Consider the following 21,287-nt stretch of genomic DNA (forward strand, 5'->3'; position numbering starts at 1 on the left):
TTACCCTTATTGTGATAGTAAAATGTGTTGGGAGCACAAGACGTGCAGCAGACAGTGCGACGTAATACATGTCGGGATGAGGCCTGGGTACCGTTAGCAGTGGAAGGTGGCGAGTCTCATAATTTTCAACATTCCTTTGGAAAATTTTGTGAGCAAGAACTGGGATATGATCTTACACTGAATTATTAAATGTCCGGTCATTAGACCCATCAGACCTGCTGGTATGAGGTACCTACATACCTTGCCCTTCTCTTATAACTGTTATTCACTCAGTTATTCATATCTTGCCTATGGTAGCTGTTCCTGGGGGGATCTGCATCCCTAAATTACCTCTGGCCTGTAATTACTCAGCATAAGTCAGCAGTTAGAACAATAATAATCTCCTGACTCAAGCAGCACTCTGGTCCATTACTGACATCTTTGAATGTGTTATTATTAAGTCACTGCCATAATAATAATAATAATAATATTTAGTTAAGAGTAAATGCATACATAAAAACAACACATGAACAGTAGAGGATTCATAAGTAACACAAGCACAGTGCCTAAATTTACCTGAATTTACCTGAGGGCCACTAACACTAGTGGTCTTGATGAAGACGGGAAGCTGGCGGCTTGTTGAAGGTTCCCCCCCCCCCCCCATTTGTCCTGATGATTTTTTCTAGCTGGAATTTAATAATAATGATAATAATAATAATAATAATTCATTGTGTTGGGATAGAAAGCCAGAGTGTATTCATACATGTTAGGCTTATATCGAGGTTCCCCTCCCCCCCCCAGGTTGAATTACTGACCCCCGCCCAGGATTCAACCCCACAACAAGCTTACTAACTTTTGAGTACTGTACCTACTTACATAGGTACTGCCCGATAGTTGAGTGGACAGCACTTTGGATTCGTAGTCCTGAGGTTCCGGGTTTGATCCCTGGTGGAGACGGAAACAAGTGGGCAGAGTTTCTTTCGTCCTGATGCCCCTGTTACCTGGCAGTAAATAGGTACCTGGGAGTTAGACAACTGCTATGGGCTGCTTCCTGGGGGTGTGTAACAAAAAGGAGGCCTGGTCGAGGACCGGACCACGGGAACGTTAAGACCCAAAATCATCTCATGGTAACCTAGAGGTAAGATACTGCTATGTATATTTTTTCAACACATTTTATACTTTAATCTCAATTAGTATTAAGTTTTAGTCTTTAGTGTTTTTCCTGCCCGAAACGCTTTGCGTAATAGTGGCTTTAGGCATTGTATGTACTAGCTCTATCTATATAGTCATCAATATCTGTATCACCCCTTGTATGTATGTACTTTACCTAAATAAACATTTGAATTTGAATTTGAAAGGTGAACAGGAGCATTTAGTGAAAGGAAATGTGGCCAAGCATTTCTGTCCCGCCTGGGATTCGAACCCAGAATTCTTAATTGGCATCAAGAACGAACCCAACTGTACTACCAGGATCCTTTTCCCTTAAAAGTTTAACAGTTTTTTGGCATTTAGGGCTTCAGTGGGTAGGAGGTTCCATGGGGTTTATAACTCTGTGGGTGAAAAATTATCTGTTTTCAGTACTGCATTGTGACTTGTTGAGTTTGAAACTGTTTCTCCCTGTTTGTGTTACATCTGACATTTTGAAGAAGTTGTCTAAATCAATATCATCTAAATTGTTCAGTATTTTAAACGTTTCGATGAGATTAGCCCTGTTACGTCTAGTTTGCAATGTTGTTATCCCTATGGCCCCTCATCCATTCATCCACTAATATTCAGAGCATTTTGGGCGTAACATAAAAATTAATAAAACAATATATAGTACTGTATAATCTTAATGGAGTAATACTTACAGTTAAATGTATGATACAATATATCATTTGAGTGTTGATGGTGAGAGAGAGAATTAGAAAATGATTAACAATTGTTACATGATATTTGGAAATTAAACTTTGCAATAGTTCATAATGAGTTCTTTGACATATACAGTACATTGACAAGAGACTTAACTTCAGGTCTCACATACAACACATAGCCAATAAAGTTTCTAAAACTGTTGGTATATTCTAAAAAATCAGATATAGTACTGTATATATGTTCCCTTCTTGTTCTTCTTACACTATATTACTCACTAATCTATCCCTATCAAACATCCTCACAGGCGAGTTCTCTCTCTTTTGGCCTGTCTCCAGACCTGGAGTGGTCTGTCAATGATGAGTCCTTCGTTGGCTTTGCAAGTGCAAGACATGGAATCAGCATGCTGCATGGAACGGCGACATGGAACCAACGCCTTCCTTTCTTCGTGGCTTCATTCCTCGATCGCAAGGCTCTCCTGATGGATGCCTTTCAACGGGACTGGTTGAAATAGTGGTGCTCTTTTTTTTTCTTTTTTTTTTTTCCTGGTTCAGTTGTTGCTTTGGGTGTTGGCCAGTCTGGAGTCATACTCGGGAAGGGTGATCCTTCTGGCTCCTTGCTGGCCAAAACAGCCTTGGTTTCCAGTGCTTCTTGCCTGGCGTACAAACCCAGGCATTTTTCCATGTTGGAGCCACTGTAAATACTGTAATACAAATATATTATTGGCATCTTGTTCTGAATCTTTCCTCCTCTTATCATTCAGTTTGGTTTTGTGTTTGGTTTCTGTGGAGCCATTCCACAAGTTGTCTTGTGCAGTTTCCACCTTCATGCTCCTGCTCCTCCTGTTCCCTTGACCATATTTAACATTTTCTTTCCTCGCCTTGGTTTACAGTTTTCTCTTTGATGCGTGATATTTTTCTTAAGGTAGTTTTCCTGATGACTCTCGCCTCCAGCTGCCTGGTTGGAGCGCTTTATGCTCTTCTCCAGAGGCATGGATTTTGTTCTTTTGGCCCTGGTGGGCAGCTTGCTCATTTGCAGCAGTCTCCTCCTTTTCTGGTGAAGAGTGATTTGGTGGGCTTCTGGAAGGGTCCTTTAATGATTGATGCTTGGTTGGTTTGGCCGATTGTGCGTCATTTATCCAGTGGTGGCTCTTCGCCACTATCTACATACCACTGGTTCTCTCTCAGTGGATGCCTTATTTGTTGATCCTGTTTCCTTAGTTCTCTGTTCCAAGGCTCGCATTTCCCCGGGTTGTCCGCAATGTCATCAAGTCTAACCAGCCTCCAGTCTACCCTCAGGCCCATGATGTTTGTAAATATGAGGCTTTAGCTTCCGTCTCCTCTAATATGTCCTCGGGATATTAAAGTACAAATCCAGTACAAATGAATAGTATTTCTACAGTACAGTACAAATGTTCAAGAAATTTGTTATATTTCTTGAACATGTCCCTTGCATTAACTTACTTCTCATCTAGTATACCTTTAAATAATTCTTCTCATAATTACTTCAAGTTTTGCCCAAAATGCTATGCATAATAGTGGCTTCATTTTAGAGACATCCCCTATATCTTCAATTATTTGTATGTCATTGTTCTGTGTATGCATATTGTTATGAATAAAGTAATTATTATTATTATTATTATTATTATTATATTATTATTATTATTACTGTATTATTATTATTATATTATTATTATTATTACTGTATTATTATTATTATTATTATATTATTATTATTATTACTGTATTATTATTATTATTTCTGTATTATTATTATTATTTCTGTATTATTATTATTATTATTATTATTATTATTATTATTATTATTATTATTATTATATATACTCTGTGTTGACCAAATCACATACTAGAAAATGAATAGACGACAATGTTTCGGTCCGTCCTGGACCATTATCATGTCGATTGTGGTTCAGAACGGACTGAAACGTCATCGTCTTTTCATCTTCTAGTGTGTGATTTGGTCAACATTCTTCAGCCATGCTATTGTGACTCATCATCTGCATTATATACTCTATTGTCGTGTTCTTGAAGATGCCCCTCATAATTCATCCAAAATTTGCCAGTGCAGACTGCTAATTATATGCCTCTGTATGACTAACCATCCTGTGAGATTGGGATTTTTAGTATCACATAGCTAGCTGTTGATAGTCTATGTAATCCTTCATATAGTCTACAGTGACAGCATAAATGTGGATATACTTAAGCTTGCAAATAAAAGAAAAAGTGAAAACAAAAATAAGTAAATCTTTAAGGTAGAAGCTACTAAATGGCAGAAATGTTAGGCTCAAGTATAAAGGCATATTGTTTACTTTTTAAAAAATGGTCTCACATTAGAGGAAGTATTTTTGCATTTTTATTGAATGGGCAAGTTGGCTTGATAGGTCTGAACTAATCGTTGCTAGATCTTATATTAACACAGTGTGCTTTTACCATCTAAAATCAGCAAATGGCATAACCTTATAAAGGCTTGGTATCATGGTGCATTTACCATGATATTATTAATGCAAATACTCTATTGTTCTTTAATGTAAAAAGCAGCTAGTTCTGAGTTAATGTCAGTAGTGTCCAAAAAAGGATCCTAAGAACCAAAGAATACTGGGAAGACGGGACACCAGGAGCATAGCTCTCATTCTGTAACTACACTTAGGTAATTATGAAGTGCAGAGTGAGTGTTGCTACTACTTCTCACCACCAGGGTGACTTTGTATCCAGTCAGTCGTCTCACTTTTCAGTCCATCCCTCCAAAATTCCTTTTCAGTCTCACTCTGTGTCATAGTCATCACACCATACAGCTATTTACTCGGTAATAAATCTACACCTTACTTTCTATCCTCACAGTTTCTTATTCCATTTACTTCCCTTACATGCATCAACATTACCATCTATGAAAACTTTCACCACTTTCAATTTGTTTAATTTATAATATACAGTATGCAATACTACTACAGTATTTTTTGTAGAGATATATGGTGCCTGCCATTAATATCTGGGACCTGGGTAAGTATGGGTACCGAATTCAAAGCTGTTTAGCTCTTTAATGAGGAGAAGATGGGTCCCTAGCCAAATAAGTTTTAAATTTTGCCTCTTATAACTCTTACCATAGGGGATGTGGGGCATGTTTGCACCTCTGAATTGCAAAAAAGGGGTCACCATATGCATATTTCATTACAATACAAGTACTGTAAATAAATTATTGCACATATTGACCTTAGAATTTTTATTCCAGTTGTAAAGGTGTTTTTGTTTCTACATAAGCATTCTGGTCTGATGTCTGAGACTGATTCTCCATTAGAGAGTCCGATCATCATTGAAAAAATGGATCATAGACATCATCGCTACCCTTGCTGTATTGTGTGGACTCCAATACCATTATTAACGTAAGTGATAATTTTTGTTATTAAATTTTCAGTAAATTGTAAGTACCCTGAATGTTTTAGTTCCCCCAAAATTTGGGAACCACTAATTGCCAAGCAATCTAATCCCCACTAATCCAACTGTCATTAGAAAAAGAAATCAGGCTTGCATAGATAAACTACTTGGAAAACAATAACATGCTAACCTATAAACTGTTTGATTTGAAACCAGGGAGGTTGTGTGTATTAAGCCTGCTTTGTTTATGGCACTGAGACTGGATTCATATAGGAAAGAGATGGATCAGCTGACTGAATGTTCTTTGACTTGAACAATGTTTTTGATGGAGGTTCCATACAAAAGACTGCTTTGGAAGCTGGAACACCTGGGTGATGCCCAAGGGAGGTTTCTGGTATGGATGAGGTACTTTTAATTAGACAGAAAGATGAGAGTATTTGAAGATGGTTATCAGACTGAAAGGCAATGCCATGGGTATTGGTGCTTGCCCTAGCAATGTGATTATATAGATATATATAATATAATATATATATATATATATATATATATATATATATATATATATATATATATATATATATATATATATATATATATATAAAAGTTTGTGAGGGTACCACCTCTGGTGCCAATGTGGGGACCCATAGCCTCGGAGAAGAAAATAAAAAGTATTCAGAGGAGACTTTGTGAACAAAACCGCATTGGAAATGCATAGAAAAAATATTTGAAAATATATTTGTGGCAACACGCGGTGCTTGAATGGCCTGCGCGACCGTGTCTGGGAGCTTCACACACGGGCGACCAGCCCCTGATGACGTCACAGCGCACCTTGTCCACGTCCCCACAGCCAAAGTAAGTGGAATTTGGTAATTATTTTTACATAGACATGTTCAGGGACGGTAATTTATCATTTTACAAAGAAAAATGATATTTTGGGGAACATGAATTCCCCCAGTGTCATGCACACTGGGGGAATTTCACAATAAACACAGTGCATCACACTGGTTACATGGGAGACACTCGTTTTGTATGACGTCCGTTTCACATGACAAACATGGAACGGATTAAATTCGTTATGCGAGGTACCACTGTATATATATATATGTCGTACCTAGTAGCCAGAACGCACTTCTCAGCCTACTATGCATGGCCCGATTTGCCTAATAAGCCAAGTTTCTATGAATTGTTTTTCGACTACCTAACCTAACCTAACTTTTTCTGCTACCTAACCTAACCTAACCTATAAAGATAGGTTAGGTTAGGTTAGGGAGGGTCGGTTAGGTTTGGTCATATATCTACGTTAATTTTAACTCCAATAAAAAAAATTGATCTCATATATAATGAAATGGGTAGCTTTATCATTTCATAAGAAAAAAATTAGAGAAAATATATTAATTCAGGAAAACTTGGCTTATTAGGCAAATCGGGCCTTGCATAGTAGGCTGAGAAGTGCGTTCTGGCTATTAGGTACGACATATATATATATATATATATATATATATATATATATATATATATATATATATATATATATATATATATATATATATATATATATATATATATATATATATATATATATATATATATATATATATATATATATACAGAGCACCACTTGGTTTCCGAACCCCTTGGGGACGAGACCCGTCGGTTAACATGTAAGTTCGTATACGAGAAATAGAGGGGAAAAAATAAACTAGAAATGTAAAAAGAAATTTTTCCGAAAAAATTTACGAAAAAACTCTAGGGGAAAAAATCGACAGGTTCATAGCGTAAATGCGACCGTGTTTTGTTTGTACTCACCAATAAGTGAAGTCCTGATCCGCTTTATAAAAGTCCTTAATTGTTCCTAACTGATTATTAAGACGTCTGGCAAACATCCTCTGGATGTTTCCTGCCAGCCTGCCTGCCAGCCTGCAGGAACATCCTGCCAGCCTGCAGGAACATCCTGCCAGCCTGCAGGAACATCCTGCCAGCCTGCAGGCACATCCTGCCAGCCTGCAGGAACTTCCTGCCAGCCTGCAGGCACATCCTGCCAGCCTGCAGGCACATCCTGCCTAAAATATACGATGATGTACTGTACATTTAAGAAACAAATCTGGGTCACAGGTCTGTGGAGTGTGGTTAGGCTTACGGAGTCAGCCGGTCCCTCCCCCACCACCGACACACCTCCCCCTCTCCCCCCACCCCAAACCCATACACTCTCAAAGGTCACGTGGTTCATGGTTCACTTCAACACCCATATATCGCTTCCTGCCTGCCTGCCTCCTTCCCAGCCTGCAAGCCTGCCTGCCTGCCTGCCTCCTTCCCAGCCTGCAAGCCTGCCTGCCTGCCTGCCTCCTTCCCAGCCTGCAAGCCTGCCTGCAAGCCTGCCTCCTTCCCAGCCTGCAAGCCTGCCTGCCTCCTTCCCAGCCTGCAAGCCTGCCTGCCTCCTTCCCAGCCTGCAAGCCTGCCTGCCTCCTTCCCAGCCTGCAGGCCTGCCTGCCTGCCTGCCTCCTTCCCAGCCTGCAAGCCTGCCTGCCTGCCTGCCTCCTTCCCAGCCTGCAAGCCTGCCTGCCTGCCTGCCTCCTTCCCAGCCTGCAAGCCTGCCTGCCTGCCTGCAAGCCTGCCTGCAAGCCTGCCTGCCTCCTTCCCAGCCTGCAAGCCTGCCTGCCTCCTTCCCAGCCTGCAAGCCTGCCTGCCTGCCTCCTTCCCAGCCTGCCTGCCTGCCTGCCTCCTTCCCAGCCTGCAAGCCTGCCTGCCTGCCTGCCTCCTTCCCAGCCTGCAAGCCTGCCTGCCTCCTTCCCAGCCTGCAAGCCTGCCTGCCTGCCTGCCTCCTTCCCAGCCTGCAAGCCTGCCTGCCTCCTTCCCAGCCTGCAAGCCTGCCTGCCTGCCTGCCTCCTTCCCAGCCTGCAAGCCTGCCTGCCTGCCTGCCTCCTTCCCAGCCTGCAAGCCTGCCTGCCTGCCTGCCTCCTTCCCAGCCTGCAAGCCTGCCTGCCTCCTTCCCAGCCTGCCTGCCTGCCTGCCTCCTTCCCAGCCTGCAAGCCTGCCTGCCTGCCTGCCTCCTTCCCAGCCTGCAAGCCTGCCTGCCTCCTTCCCAGCCTGCAAGCCTGCCTGCCTGCCTGCCTCCTTCCCAGCCTGCAAGCCTGCCTGCCTGCCTGCCTCCTTCCCAGCCTGCAAGCCTGCCTGCCTGCCTGCCTCCTTCCCAGCCTGCAAGCCTGCCTGCCTGCCTGCCTCCTTCCCAGCCTGCAAGCCTGCCTGCCTGCCTGCCTCCTTCCCAGCCTGCCTCCTTCCCAGCCTGCCTGCCTCCTTCCCAGCCTGCCAGCCTGCTTCCTTTCCAGCCAGCCTGCCTCCCTCCCTGCCATCATGCTAACGGGTAGTGTGTGTTAGGCTTATCTTCGGGAATGAGCCGGTCTCACCCCCACCACCAACAAACCACCCGCCCCCCTACATCCCATCTCTCAAGGTCACGCGGTTCAACCGCGTGACTACCACTCACTCCCTGCCTGCCAGCAAGCTAGGCTGCCTGCCTGCCTGCCTGCCTGTCTGTGCCTGCCTGCCTGTGCCTGCCTGCCTGTGCCTGCCTGCCTGTGCCTGCCAGCCTGCCTTTCCCTCCCTAATTCTCACTACTTCCATCCCTTCCTGCCTACCTCCTAGCATCTCTCCCTACCTCCCCCTCCCTCTTAGCATCTCTCCCTACCTCCTAACATCTCTCTCTACCTCCCCCTCCCTCCTAGCATCTCTCTCTCCCCCTCTCTCACTGATTCTCCCCCCCCCCCTCATTCATACTGCCTCCCACCTAAGCTCCATCGTCCATCCACCCACCAGTTAGCCATCACTGACGCAATGCGTGCATTTGGAGCCAACATGGTGCACAGATGTTTCTTGATTGTGCAGATATGTAAAACAAAAGCACAGAATGAACATTCCAGCCTTATGGCAATTCAAAATAATAGGAATAATAGGCCGTGAATCTGTGAAGTCACAGCAGGCAAACTGGACCATCTCCCACCCACCACAACAAGCCGGCGTGACGCTTGGCGGACCCCTTCCTACCCGAACTTTGTTCGGGTAGCATGACTCCCCAACCCCAATCGGGAAACTGGAAGTTTCGGATAACTAAAGTTCGGAAACCAAGTGGTGCTCTGTATATATATATATATATATATATATATATATATATATATATATATATATATATATATATATATATATATATATATATATATATATATATATATATATATATATATATATATATATATATATATTTTAGTATATTTTGGTAGCAGTCTTTCCTGTAGACATATATTATTAAATATGACCGAAAAAGTAAGATTAATAATTCTAACACGAATTTTCTCAATCTTTCGTACATTTCGTTTCACTGTTGGAGGTAAATCAAAAATCAATTCTCCAAAATTCATTTTTATTTCTAGTCTGACGCGACACGAGCGCGTTTCGTAAAACTTATTACATTTTCAAAGACTTTAGTTCACAAATACACAACTGAATTGAACTTACGCATCTCCGATTTTATATCTACATTTGAGTGAGGTGGAAGGGGTGATGTGGCATTAACACAAGACAACAATTATTAATCTTACTTTTTCAGTCATATTTAATAATATATATATATATATATATATATATATATATATATATATATATATATATATATATATATATATATATATATATATATATATATATATATATATATATATATATATATATATATATATATATATATATATATATATATATATATATATATATATGTGTGTGTCATACCTAGTAGCCAGAACGCACTTCTCAGCCTACTATGCAAGGCCCGATTTGCCTAATAAGCCAAGTTTTCCTGAATTAATATATTTTCTCTAATTTTTTTCTTATGAAATGACAAAGCTACCCATTTCATTATGTACGAGGTCAATTTTTTTTTATTGGAGTTAAAATTAACGTAGATATATGACCGAACCTAACCAACCCTACCTAACCTAACCTTACCTATCTTTATAGGTTAGGTTAGGTTAGGTAGCCGAAAATGTTAGGTTAGGTAGGTTAGGTAGTAGAAAAACATTAATTAATTAATTAGTATATTTTGGTAGCAGTCTTTCTTGTAAACATATGTTGTTGAATATGACTGAAAAGGTAAGATTAATAATTCTAACACGAATCTTCTTAATGTTTCTTATGTTTTTCTTCACTGTCGGTGGCAATAAAAATAAAAATTCTCCGAAATTCATTTTTTAATTGTCTGATGCCTGAACGCGTTTCATAATTCGTATTACATTTTCGAAGACTTAATTTACACACAAATTCTTTGTACTTATACTCTATTGGATGAGGTGATATGGTACAAAAGTTTTAGGTGAGGTGACAAACACAAGACAGAACACGAAACAATGGGTATAAATTGGATGAGTGAACATATGAATGGAAGTAACTGCAGAAGGTCTATTGGCCCATACTTCCTCTTGTTGCTTCCATATTGGTTCGGGGACTTGAAGTAGGTAGAATATAGTTGTGCATTAAATGGCCACCCAGAGATGGCTTCTTAAACCTTGTTGGAATCAACCTCACTGAGGACCAAATTACTCTCTATAATCTGGGTATAAACTGTCACGTTATGTCCAGACCGAGTGAGATGGCCCGGAAAGTGGAGTTGAAGATCCTATTGGACGATATATTCGACCTCGAGAAGCAAAAAAAGGTGACCACTAAAGACACCTTACAAGCAGAACTTATTGCAGAAGGAGGAAAGTTTCGAGGTAACTACAGAAGCACCATACTGTCCCCCGAACTCAAAGCGGCACCTAAGAGCCTTCGTGGGAACAAGGAGATAGTCATTAGGAGAGGTGATAAGTCGCCAATATACGTCATTCTTAAAAAAGACGAATATCTAGCAAATATGAACCTCATACTCTCTGACCAAACTAAATTCCAAAGGGTAACGAAGGACACTACAGCCGAATTGAAAACGAAGGTAAACGTCCTCTAATTACTCAACACAAAGCTACTATTAGGACAATATCTAACTGTGGCCCCAGACATCACTCGGTACCCTTACTCAAATCTCTGAATATGTTAGATATTAAGTCCCTGCACATCCTCTCATGTGTAATTTATATATAAAACGCTGAACTGTAATGTCAATCCTGACCTTAAAAGCTTCCTAGAAGGTTGTAACAGATCCCATGAGCACCACACCAGAAACAAATACCTATTTGATATTCCAAGACTACGACTTAGTCAAATTAGAAATGCTTTACAAATCAAGGGACCTCGAATGTTTAATGACTTTCCTAGTTATGTTAAAGACTGTACCTCTCCCAACCAGTTTAAGATAAAAACTAAATACTACCTAATTAACTCAATGTAACCTACCTACTATCCTACTTGATAGTAGGATAGTATGTAACCTATTATCACATGAGACCAGAAGACATGGCAGGACGTGCAGAATACCCCCGTCAAAAAGCAGAGGTGCAACAGGTACTCTGAGAGAGAACTATCAACATCAGAGGCCCGAGATTGTTCAACATAGGGGGCATAACTGGCAATCCCCTCACAGTGTTCAAGAGAGAACTGGATAAGCACCTCCAAAGGATACCTGATCAACCAGGCTGTGACTCATACGTCAGGCTGCGAGCAGCCGTGTCCAACAGCCTGGTTGATCATTCCAGCAACCAGGAGGCCTGGTAGACGACCGGGCCGCGGGGACGCTAAGCCCCGGAAGCACCTCAAAGTAACCTCAAGGCAAGGTACCTCACCCCCTAAATGTCAACCCGTCTACTACTTTAGACAATGCTGTTTGTTGACCAAATTGTATTTTTGCTTTTTCTGGGGGGAGCCCCATCGGCTCCCCGGAGCTTTACCAGGCTGATATGCTAATGTCAGACTTCGGCATCAGTCATGTGTATGGAGTTCTAGGGCCTACCAGGGACCACGGCCAGAACCTGGCCCCCTCAGAGAGGCAAGGGGAGCAATGGCCTATAGAAACCCCCGTGTGGTTGGAAGCATTCTATGTCTGCCATCGACCGGGTCAAGCATCCAGAAAGGTAAGCATTCCAAAACAAACCCCTATTCTGGTGAAAATTGCTACCTTAAGCCGAACTAGTGGATAGAACTCTTCAATAGAAAACAAGCAAACTAGTATGACATCACACGTCACTTCGCCGCTGTCTGCGCAGCTCCCCCCTCCCTGGGAGGGGGAAGGGGGAGCCCCAGACCTCCCACGCCGGCTATCCACCCATCAGTTCTTTGGCTGATGCTATAGGCACCGGTTATGTGCTCCGGCTCCAGTGGTTGTTTCAGCACTGTACCTAGAGTATGGTGTCTGTTTTCTAGGTGGTGCGTGAGCCGGGAGGGATTCTCCAGTACTCGGGCTGCATGCACCTAGGGTTCCCTTCCCTAGGTGCCCTGTAAGTACTGCCCTTGGGGCCACCTTACACAAGTTTCTTGGGTCCTGCCCCTGCTAGGCCGTTTACTGCTTGGTTTTCGGCCGCTCTTTGTGTGCTCGGGTGTTCTGTCTCCCTTGTTCGCTTTAGAGTAAGGGGCAGTTTTGCACTGGTGGGGCGCAGGGTACTGTGCAGCTTGTCTTTACCAATCATGGTAGCCGGCTCTGTTCCGCTTGGGTACGCTGTCCTCTTGCGGGGTTTTCTTTTTCTTTTTGTTTATCTGCCTGGTCGGGATGTCTGCCTTCGTTCTTGCCCCTTGTGTCCCTTGTGTTCTGAGTATTATCTGGTGGTACCCCCTGCTAGGTCCCCATGAGTGTACACGTCCCGGGGGTTCAGCTCTTAGAAAGTTGTTTGGTAGCTTTGGGTGCCAGTTAGCAGTACCCTGTCTGGGATTACCTGAGCGCGAGTCCTCATATAGTAAACGCTCGGGACCCTGGGAAACCCCTGGGGGTGCGTGGGTCTGATGGATGTGACCCCAGAGTCCCCCCCTCACTTCCAGCGAGTTTGAGGGTTGCTCTCACCCTTTGTCTCTGGGGTGACTCTGTTTTGCCTCCGTCTGCTGCCTGTGGGGTCGGTGACACCTTCGGCCCGGAGTCCTGCGAGTTTGGTTGCTCTTTGTGGCTCGGTTACCCAGTTGTGCTGACTAAGCGGGTGCGGGCAGCAGGGGCGTTGCACTTTGAGCCTTGGTGGTGGCAACGCGCTCGTGGTTTACTCCTCGGGAGCCCCGGGGCTGCCCCGTTTTGGTTCGTGTTGGGACTTGGGGGTGTTGGTTGCTTCGGTTCCTTCCACGCCCCCTTGTCTTTCCCCTGGATCCCCCTTCCAGCCTGCATCCGGTTCCTTACCGTCTGTAGGTTCGGGGCGGGGTTTGGTGGTGTTGAGACTCGGGCAGTCTCAGGGAACTCCCCTTCCAGGGTAGTGACGGGGGCATTTGAGCCTGTTCCTCCAGCCGTGTTGTAAGAGTCTGCCAGTGGGCTCCCTTCCTTAGTGTTTTCGGGCTGCCCCGGTTTTCTGGTACGGCCGGGGCTTTGGGGGGACGGCTCGGCCTCGGGGCCTGTCGTGTAGGTTCCCGGGGCTGGGGAGGGGCTGACTTGGGGGGCCTGGGCCCCGTAGGACCCCATGGGGATTTTTATCCCCCTCTAGGCGGGGCTTGTGGTTACTCAGAGTGGAGTCTTTCCTCCCCACTCACTGTACGTGCTGTTGGGCATTGGCCCCTCCCCGGGCTCGGTTCCTTGGCCTTTGAGTCGGTTGGTTCCATCCTGTGGGTGGATGTTTCCTCCCACCCCTTTTTGGGACGGTGTTTTCGTCATGTTTCCCCGTTCTTGGGGTTCTACGTGACTTCTGGTCTCGGGTGTGCCTGCGCCTGTGTGTGCCTTCGGGACTAGTGTTGGCTTCTGTGTTCTCGAGGGTTCGGGAAGGTTTTCGCTACTTCCCGCATTGTTGGAACGTCTATCGGCTGCTCGTCCTTGTCGTCGTTTTGGGCTACTTGTAGCACGGTTGGGCTGCTTGTGGCCAGTGGCCCGGTTTGAGCTACTTGTGGGCCGGTTGGGCTACTTGTAGCCCTGTTGGGCTATTTGTAGCTTTGTTGGGCTGCTGGTGGCCCGGTTGGGTACCTTTTTGGGCTCTGTCTTCACTGCATTGGCCGGTTTTATTGTTCCTGCTTCCTCTTTTGGCTACTTTTCTAATGCAGTAGTCCTGGTTGGCGCCTTCCCGCAGAGAGGGTTGTGCGGTTCGGCCAGTGTGTCATGCGCATGCGCCGTGGAGTTTGTTTTGGTCTGGGCGGTGTAATTACCTAAGTGTAATTACCTAAGTGTAGTTACAGGATGAGAGCTACGCTCGTGGTGTCCCGTCTTCCCAGCACTCTTTGTCATATAACGCTTTGAAACTACTGACGGTCTTGGCCTCCACCACCTTCTCACTTAACTTGTTCCAACCGTCTACCACTCTATTTGCGAAGGTGAATTTTCTTATATTTCTTCGGCATCTGTGTTTAGCTAGTTTAAATCTATGACCTCTTGTTCTTGAAGTGCCAGGTCTCAGGAAATCTTCCCTGTCGATTTTATCAACTGTTACTATTTTGTATGTAGTGATCATATCACCTCTTTTTCTTCTGTCTTCTAGTTTTGGCATGTTTAATGCTTCTAACCTCTCCTCGTAGCTATTACCCTTCAGTTCTGGGAGCCACTTAGTAGCATGTCTTTGCACCTTTTCCAGTTTGTTGATGTGCTTCTTAAGATATGGGCACCACACAACAGCTGCATATTCTAGCTTTGGCCTAACAAAAGTCATGAACAATTTCTTTAGTATATTGCCATCCATGTATTTAAATGCAATTCTGAAGTTAGAAAGCATAGCATAGGCTCCTTGCACAATATTCTTTATGTGGTCCTCAGGTGATAGTTTTCTATCTAGAACCACCCCTAGATCTCTTTCTTTATCAGAATTCTTTAAAGATTTCTCACATAATATATAGGTTGTGTGGGGTCTATGTTCTCCTATTCCACATTCCATAACATGACATTTATTAACATTAAATTCCATTTGCCAAGTGGTGCTCCATCTACTTATTTTGTCCAGGTCTTCTTGAAGGGCATGACAATTATCTAAATTTCTTATCCTTCCTATTATCTTAGCATCATCAGCAAACATGTTCATATAATTCTGTATACCAACTGGTAGATCATTTATGTACACAATAAGCATCACTGGTGCAAGAACTGAACCCTGTGGTACTCCACTTGTGACATTTCTCCATTCCGATACATTGCCTCTGATTACTGCCCTCTTTTTCTATCAGTCAGAAAATTTTTCATCCATGATAGAAGCTTACCTGTCACCCCTCCAATATTTTCCAGTTTCCAGAACAACCTCTTATGTGGAACTCTGTCGAAAGCCTTGTTTAGGTCCAGATAGATGCAGTCAACCCAACCATCTCTTTCCTGTAATATCTCTGTGGCTCGATCATAGAAACTGAGTAAATTCGATACACAGGATCTTCCAGATCGAAAACCATACTGTCTGTCTGATATTATATCATTTCTCTCTAGGTGTTCTACCCATTTAGTTTTGATTAGTTTTCCAATACTTTCACTATTACACTTGTCAATGATACAGGTCTATAATTGAGGGGGTCTTCCCTGCTGCCACTTTTGTAGATTGGAACTATGTTAGCCTGTTTTCACACGTCTGCTACGATTCCTGTACACAGGGATGCATGAAAGATCAGGTAAAGTGGAATGCTGAGCTCAGATGCACATTCTCTCAGAACCCATGGTGAAACACCATCTGGGCCAGCTGCTTTGTTCTTACCGAGCTCCTTGAGCATTTTTTCCACTTCGTCTCTAGACACCTCTATGTGCTCTATGTTGTTCTCTGGAATTCTTATTGTATCTGGTTCCCTAAAGATTTCATTTTGTACAAACACACTTTGGAACTTTTCGTTTAGTGTTTCACACATTTCCTTTTCATCTTCCGTGAATCTATTTCCCATTTTCAACCTCTGAATATTATCCTTTACCTGCAATTTGTTGTTTATGAATTTATAGAATAGACCTGGTTCTGTTTTACATTTGTCTGCAATCCCTTTTTCAAAATTTCTTTCTGTCTCTCTCCTCACTGCCGTGTAGTTGTTTCTCGCATCTTTGTATCGCTGGTATGTTTGGGGGTTCGGCCTCTTCCTGTATTGATTCCATTTTTGTGTCTTTTGGTCTCTAGCCCTCTCGCAATTTCTATTGAACCAATCCTGTTTCCTAGTTCTGCATCTCTGTTTTGGTATAAATTTTTTTGTGCCTTTATCATATATTTCACAAAACTTGACATACATCTCATTCACTTCCTTGCCTAGCATCAAGTCTGTCCAATTATACTCACTAAAAAAATTTCTAAGGTCACCATAATGTCCTCTCCTGAAGTCTGGTTTTTCAACCTCCTTATTTTCTTCCAGCTTATAACGCATTGCATACTTTATTCCCAAAAAGACATAGTCACTTTTACCCAAGGGAGGAAGGTACTGAATGTCAAATATCTCTTCCTCCTTCCTGGTAAATATCAAATCTAGCATGGAGGGAACGTCCCCTTCCCTCATCCTCGTAGCTTGTTTAACATGTTGATACAAAAATGTTTCCAGGATGAGGTCTACAAATTTACAGGTCCAAAAATCTTCTGTTTTAGCTTCATATGCTTCCCAGTCTATGGATTTCAAGTTGAAGTCACCGACTATCAACAGTCGTGATCTATCGTTATCCGCTCTCGCTATAATCTTTCTCATTATTGTTATAAGACCTTCACGTTTACTATCTAGCTCCTCCTTTGACCATGTGCTGCTTGGCGGTGGACTATATGCATTTATTATCATTAGTTTATCATCCTCATGGCAGATCTCTAGTGCTATTATGTCAACTTCTTGTGGATTGGCAGTCATTATTGTGTTTCGGTGTGTTTCTGTGCTGGTGTTTTGCACCCTTTTTGCTCAAGTGTTTCGCCTCTCGTTCTTCTCCCCTGCTGCGGTATGTGCCCCTTCGCTCCGGGGGTGTCCTGGTTTCCAGTTGTTGGGAGGACACTGAGGTTTTCCCTGTCATGGGTGTGGGCCGCCTCCTTCGCCTCTACCCTGCTCTCCTGCGGGTCCGGCCGGGTCCGGCTCTGGCGTCTTCACCTGGCGGTGCTCCCAGGTTCTTCTGGGCACGGTTGAGTCGTGTCACGTTCGTGCCACCGTTCGCCAGGTGAGTTTCTGCGGTCTGGCGTCTTTTGGCAGGGCGCTGGATGCAGTGTTGTTTATATACCTGTCTTTATTTAGGTATATTTTTGTACGACTGAGACCGTTCGCACACCAGTGACTGTCCCATTTTGAACCCTTCCTGTCCCACTCATGTGCATGTTCAACCCATGCTAGGGTCATTCAGGGGACCTACCTTTTTTAGTGTTATGAGGTGTGGGGATTGTGGTGTTGGTTCTGTACTCACCTGGTAAGGCTCCTGGCTGTGCTTGCAAGGTTTTGAGCTCTGGCTCTTAGGTCCCGCCTATCTGGTTAAACTTGCGGGATAGTACCAGTGGAGTGCAGTGGTGCTATAGGCACAATCAGCGAACACTGTATAACCATCAGAGGTCTGCGGTTGTTACACGACCTACTTGCGAGCATACGCCTTATTGTTGGTACGTCCGTGGACTTCCGGGGCACACTAGCTTGTTTTCGAATAGAAGTTCCGGCCCATCCTGGTTGTGGGGGGTATGTGGGCCTGCGGGCCGCTCCAGCCAGCTGCCGGATAGGCCACCCTCTGGCCGGTCTAGCCTGGCCTCGGGCCGGGCTTGGGGTGTAAATGAGCTCCCAGTACCCCATCCAGCAGGTATCGAGTTGGGTTTCTCCGCCGTCAGTCGCCTGGTGTGCAGGTTTCTGGGCCTGCTGGGTTCTGTCGTGTCTCCGTTGGCCCTGTTTAGAGTCTGCCTGCTCCATTCTCTGCCTTTGCAGAAGCGAGTTGCTATTTCCATTTTACATGTTGTGGTGGTGCCTGTTGCTGCTACTGCACGTGTGCATTGGTACCATGTTTCGCGGTGGCGTGTCCTTGTTCCTGTGTCCGGTTGTGGTGTGGCACTTTGCTGCTGTTTAGTGCCTAGGGTTTGCGTATGGGGGTTTGCTTGTTGTTTTTCGTGGTCTTCGGGTCCCTGGTTTGGCCCTCTCATGTGCGTGGGGTTTTTTCTGTCCCTGCCTGATTGTCCACCCCTGGTTGTTTTCCTGTTTTTTTTGTGTGTTTCTGCTCTTTCATCCTGCCTCTCCCCCAGTCTTTTTCCTGGCATCTCCTTTGGTCGGTTTTGCTTGCACTTGCTGCTATGTTGGGGGGCGTGGTCGGTTTCCACCCCTTCATTTTCTTGTGCGTTCCCGTGTTTCCTCCTCTGCTGCAGGGGTGTTCTGCGTGTGTTCCTTGGCTTCTTGGGCGTTTTTCAGCCTATGTCCTGTGGTGTGCTTCTTTGTCTCGATCTGTTGCAGTTGCTCGTACCCTTTGGTTCGGGTACTGTTTCTGGCGGCAGCCCTTCCGCCTTCTTTGGTTTCCTAGCTTGCCCTGCCAGTTGGTTTTTCGGGGTCTTGCGATGTCTCGCGTCGGACCCGTCGTTTCTGAACTCCTGGCGGGCTTGCTTGCTTTGGGGAGTTTTTCTGTTCAGCAGACGTTCCATCTCCTTGTGCCGCTTGGGTTTCGGTGGTCGCGCCCGAGATCTCCCGTGGCTCCGCCTTTTCCTGGGCTTGGAGGGGCCTTGTCGGGGCTGCTTACGTTCTGCCTCGTGGTCTCGCCTCCGGTTGGTGGTCAGGTGGCTTTGTGGTAGGTGTCCCACCTGCGTACTTCTTTTGGCGGCAGTATGGGGTATTTTGGCGGTCCTTCCTTTTCCTGTCCCTTCTTAGGTGGTTACTCTTGTTAGCGTCGGCTTGGTTTTCTGGTGGGGGTTGGGGGCCGTCGTCTTGCCACATACTGTCGCCTCTTTTCATGCGGCGCTGGCGGAGCCGCTTCGCCTTACTTTCGGTCTTGGTGTTGCTTCTGCACCGTTAGTAAGCTGTCTCGTGCGTCGTTTCACCTCCGGCCTGTTCGTGTGCCGCTTGCACCATCCTGGTCTCTGGTCAGCGTGCTCTGTCTTCTCCTCGGTTGGTAGTACCCCTTCGGTTTTCGGCTTTCGATAAATGTGACCATGGCGTGATAGCACACAAAATGAAGTCAATGGGAATAACCAGTAAAGTAGGACGATGGATACTCAGTTTTCTGTCAAACAGGACTCAGCGATTAACGGTCAACCATATAAAATCTAGTCCAAGTGCAGTTAAAAACTCTGTACCTCAGGGTACAGTTCTTGCACCGCTGCTTTTCCTTATTCTCATATCAGATATAGACAAAAATACAAGTCACAGCTTCGTATCATCCTTTGCAGATGACACAAAAATCAGTATGAAAATTATCTCGGCTGAAGACATTGAAAAACTTCAAGCTGATATTAATATAGTTTTCGACTGGGCATCAGAAAATAACATGATGTTTAACAGTGATAAATTCCAGGTACTCAGGTACGGTAAAAATGAGAACCTTAAACATAATACAGAGTACAAAACACAGTCAAATGTACCCATAGTAGGAAAACAGCATGTAAAGGATTTGGGAATAATAATGTCTAACGACCTAACGTTTAAGGAGCATAACCAAGCAAATATTGCGACAGCCAGAAAAATGATAGGATGGATTACGAGAACTTTCAGATCCAGGGATCCCATCACAATGGTTGTACTCTTCAAGTCACTTGTGTTGTCCCGTCTTGAGTACTGCTCAATACTCACTTCCCCCTTCAGAGCAGGAGAGATTGCTGAAATAGAGGGAATACAGAGAACATATATGGCACGCATAGACGCAATAAAGCACCTAAATTATTGGGAGCGTCTCAAAGCCCTCCAAATGTACTCACTAGAAAGAAGACGAGAGAGATATAAAATAATATACACCTGGAAGATACTGGAGGGCCAAGTACCAAATCTACACAGTAAAATAACAAGGTACTGGAGTGAACGATATAGAACAAAATGCAGAATAGAACCAGTGAAGAGCAGAGGTGCCATAGGCACAATCAGAGAACACTGTATGAACATCAGAGGTCCGCGGTTGTTCAACGTCCTCCCAGCAAGCATAAGAAATATTGCCGGAACAACCATGGACATCTTCAAGAGGAAACTAGATTTATTCCTCCAAGGAGTGCCGGACCAACCGGGCTGTGGTGGGTATGTGGGCCTGCGGGCCGCTCTAAGCAACAGCCTAGTGGACCAAACTCTTACAAGTCAAGCCTGGCCTCAGGCTAGGCTTGGGGAGTAGAAGAACTCCCAGAACCCCATCAACCAGGTATCAACCAGGTTCCGGTTTGTTTTTTCGTCGGCTCTTTTCCTTTTGGCATTTGCCTCTGGGGGTCAGGTCGCTGAGTTTTCTTGCTCAGAAATAGATACATATATGTATTTATGGTCTACTCAAATAACCTTAGAGAATGGAGGCTCACTTAAACACATTGTTAAAATCAATAAGTTTACTGAAAAAAACTACATTGGATCTGCATGTTGAAATGATATATGTGGAGTTGTCAGACGCGGCACTACTTTTCACCCACCTTTGGAGCACAGTCAGCTGGACGATCCAGAAGCTCGCTACTGGCCTCTTGAATCCAGCCACTTCCTCCAGCTACCCAAAAGTCACTGCACCCACATATATATATTTATACATCAACTCATGCCTACATGAGTAACCTGGCTCCTAGCCTAACTCTCTATCACACAGGTAGTAATAATAAAGACAATGTTTACGGTATGAAAGATCTCCTAGCTCACCTAGATCAAGGGGTAATGGGGGGGGGGGGAGTTTATCTACCTTAATTCTTTCTGCTATGAAGCTGACCTATTCTCTGGCGAGGGTTGCTGAGGTCCCTGGTCCTGGCGTCTGGTCTCCGTTGATCGGGTCCCACACACAAGGCCCTCAGTCGACTTGTAGACGCTCGTCTTCGCCGTTCTCACTCTGCAGGCAGGTCCTCCTCCTCTTCCTCTCGAGGTACTGGAGACAGATCCCTGAGCACGTCGCCTTCCTCCTCCCACACTGGCACTATAGACAACTTGCAGTCTGGTTCA

The 21,287-nt window shown here is 44.5% G+C and overlaps 1 protein-coding gene across 5 annotated transcripts in view; it reads left to right on the forward strand.

The window, feature by feature from the left end:
• LOC123760403 (transmembrane protein 222) overlaps window positions 1-21,287 on the forward strand; it is a 57,409-nt gene that overhangs the window by 290 nt on the left and 35,832 nt on the right. For 2 of the 5 annotated variants that reach the window (XM_045746077.2, XM_045746074.2), the window contains exon 2: window positions 5,077-5,227. In XM_045746077.2, coding sequence (XP_045602033.1) covers window positions 5,118-5,227 — 110 coding nt within the window. In that variant the 5' untranslated portion in view covers window positions 5,077-5,117. Of the gene's footprint in view, window positions 1-7; window positions 229-5,076; window positions 5,228-21,287 lie in introns of those variants that run through there. The other 3 variants (XM_045746075.2, XM_045746073.2, XM_045746076.2) reach the window with 3 other exon arrangements.

This window comes from Procambarus clarkii, chromosome 39 (assembly GCF_040958095.1).
Source record: "Procambarus clarkii isolate CNS0578487 chromosome 39, FALCON_Pclarkii_2.0, whole genome shotgun sequence".
In the NCBI taxonomy this organism is placed as follows: domain Eukaryota; kingdom Metazoa; phylum Arthropoda; class Malacostraca; order Decapoda; family Cambaridae; genus Procambarus; species Procambarus clarkii.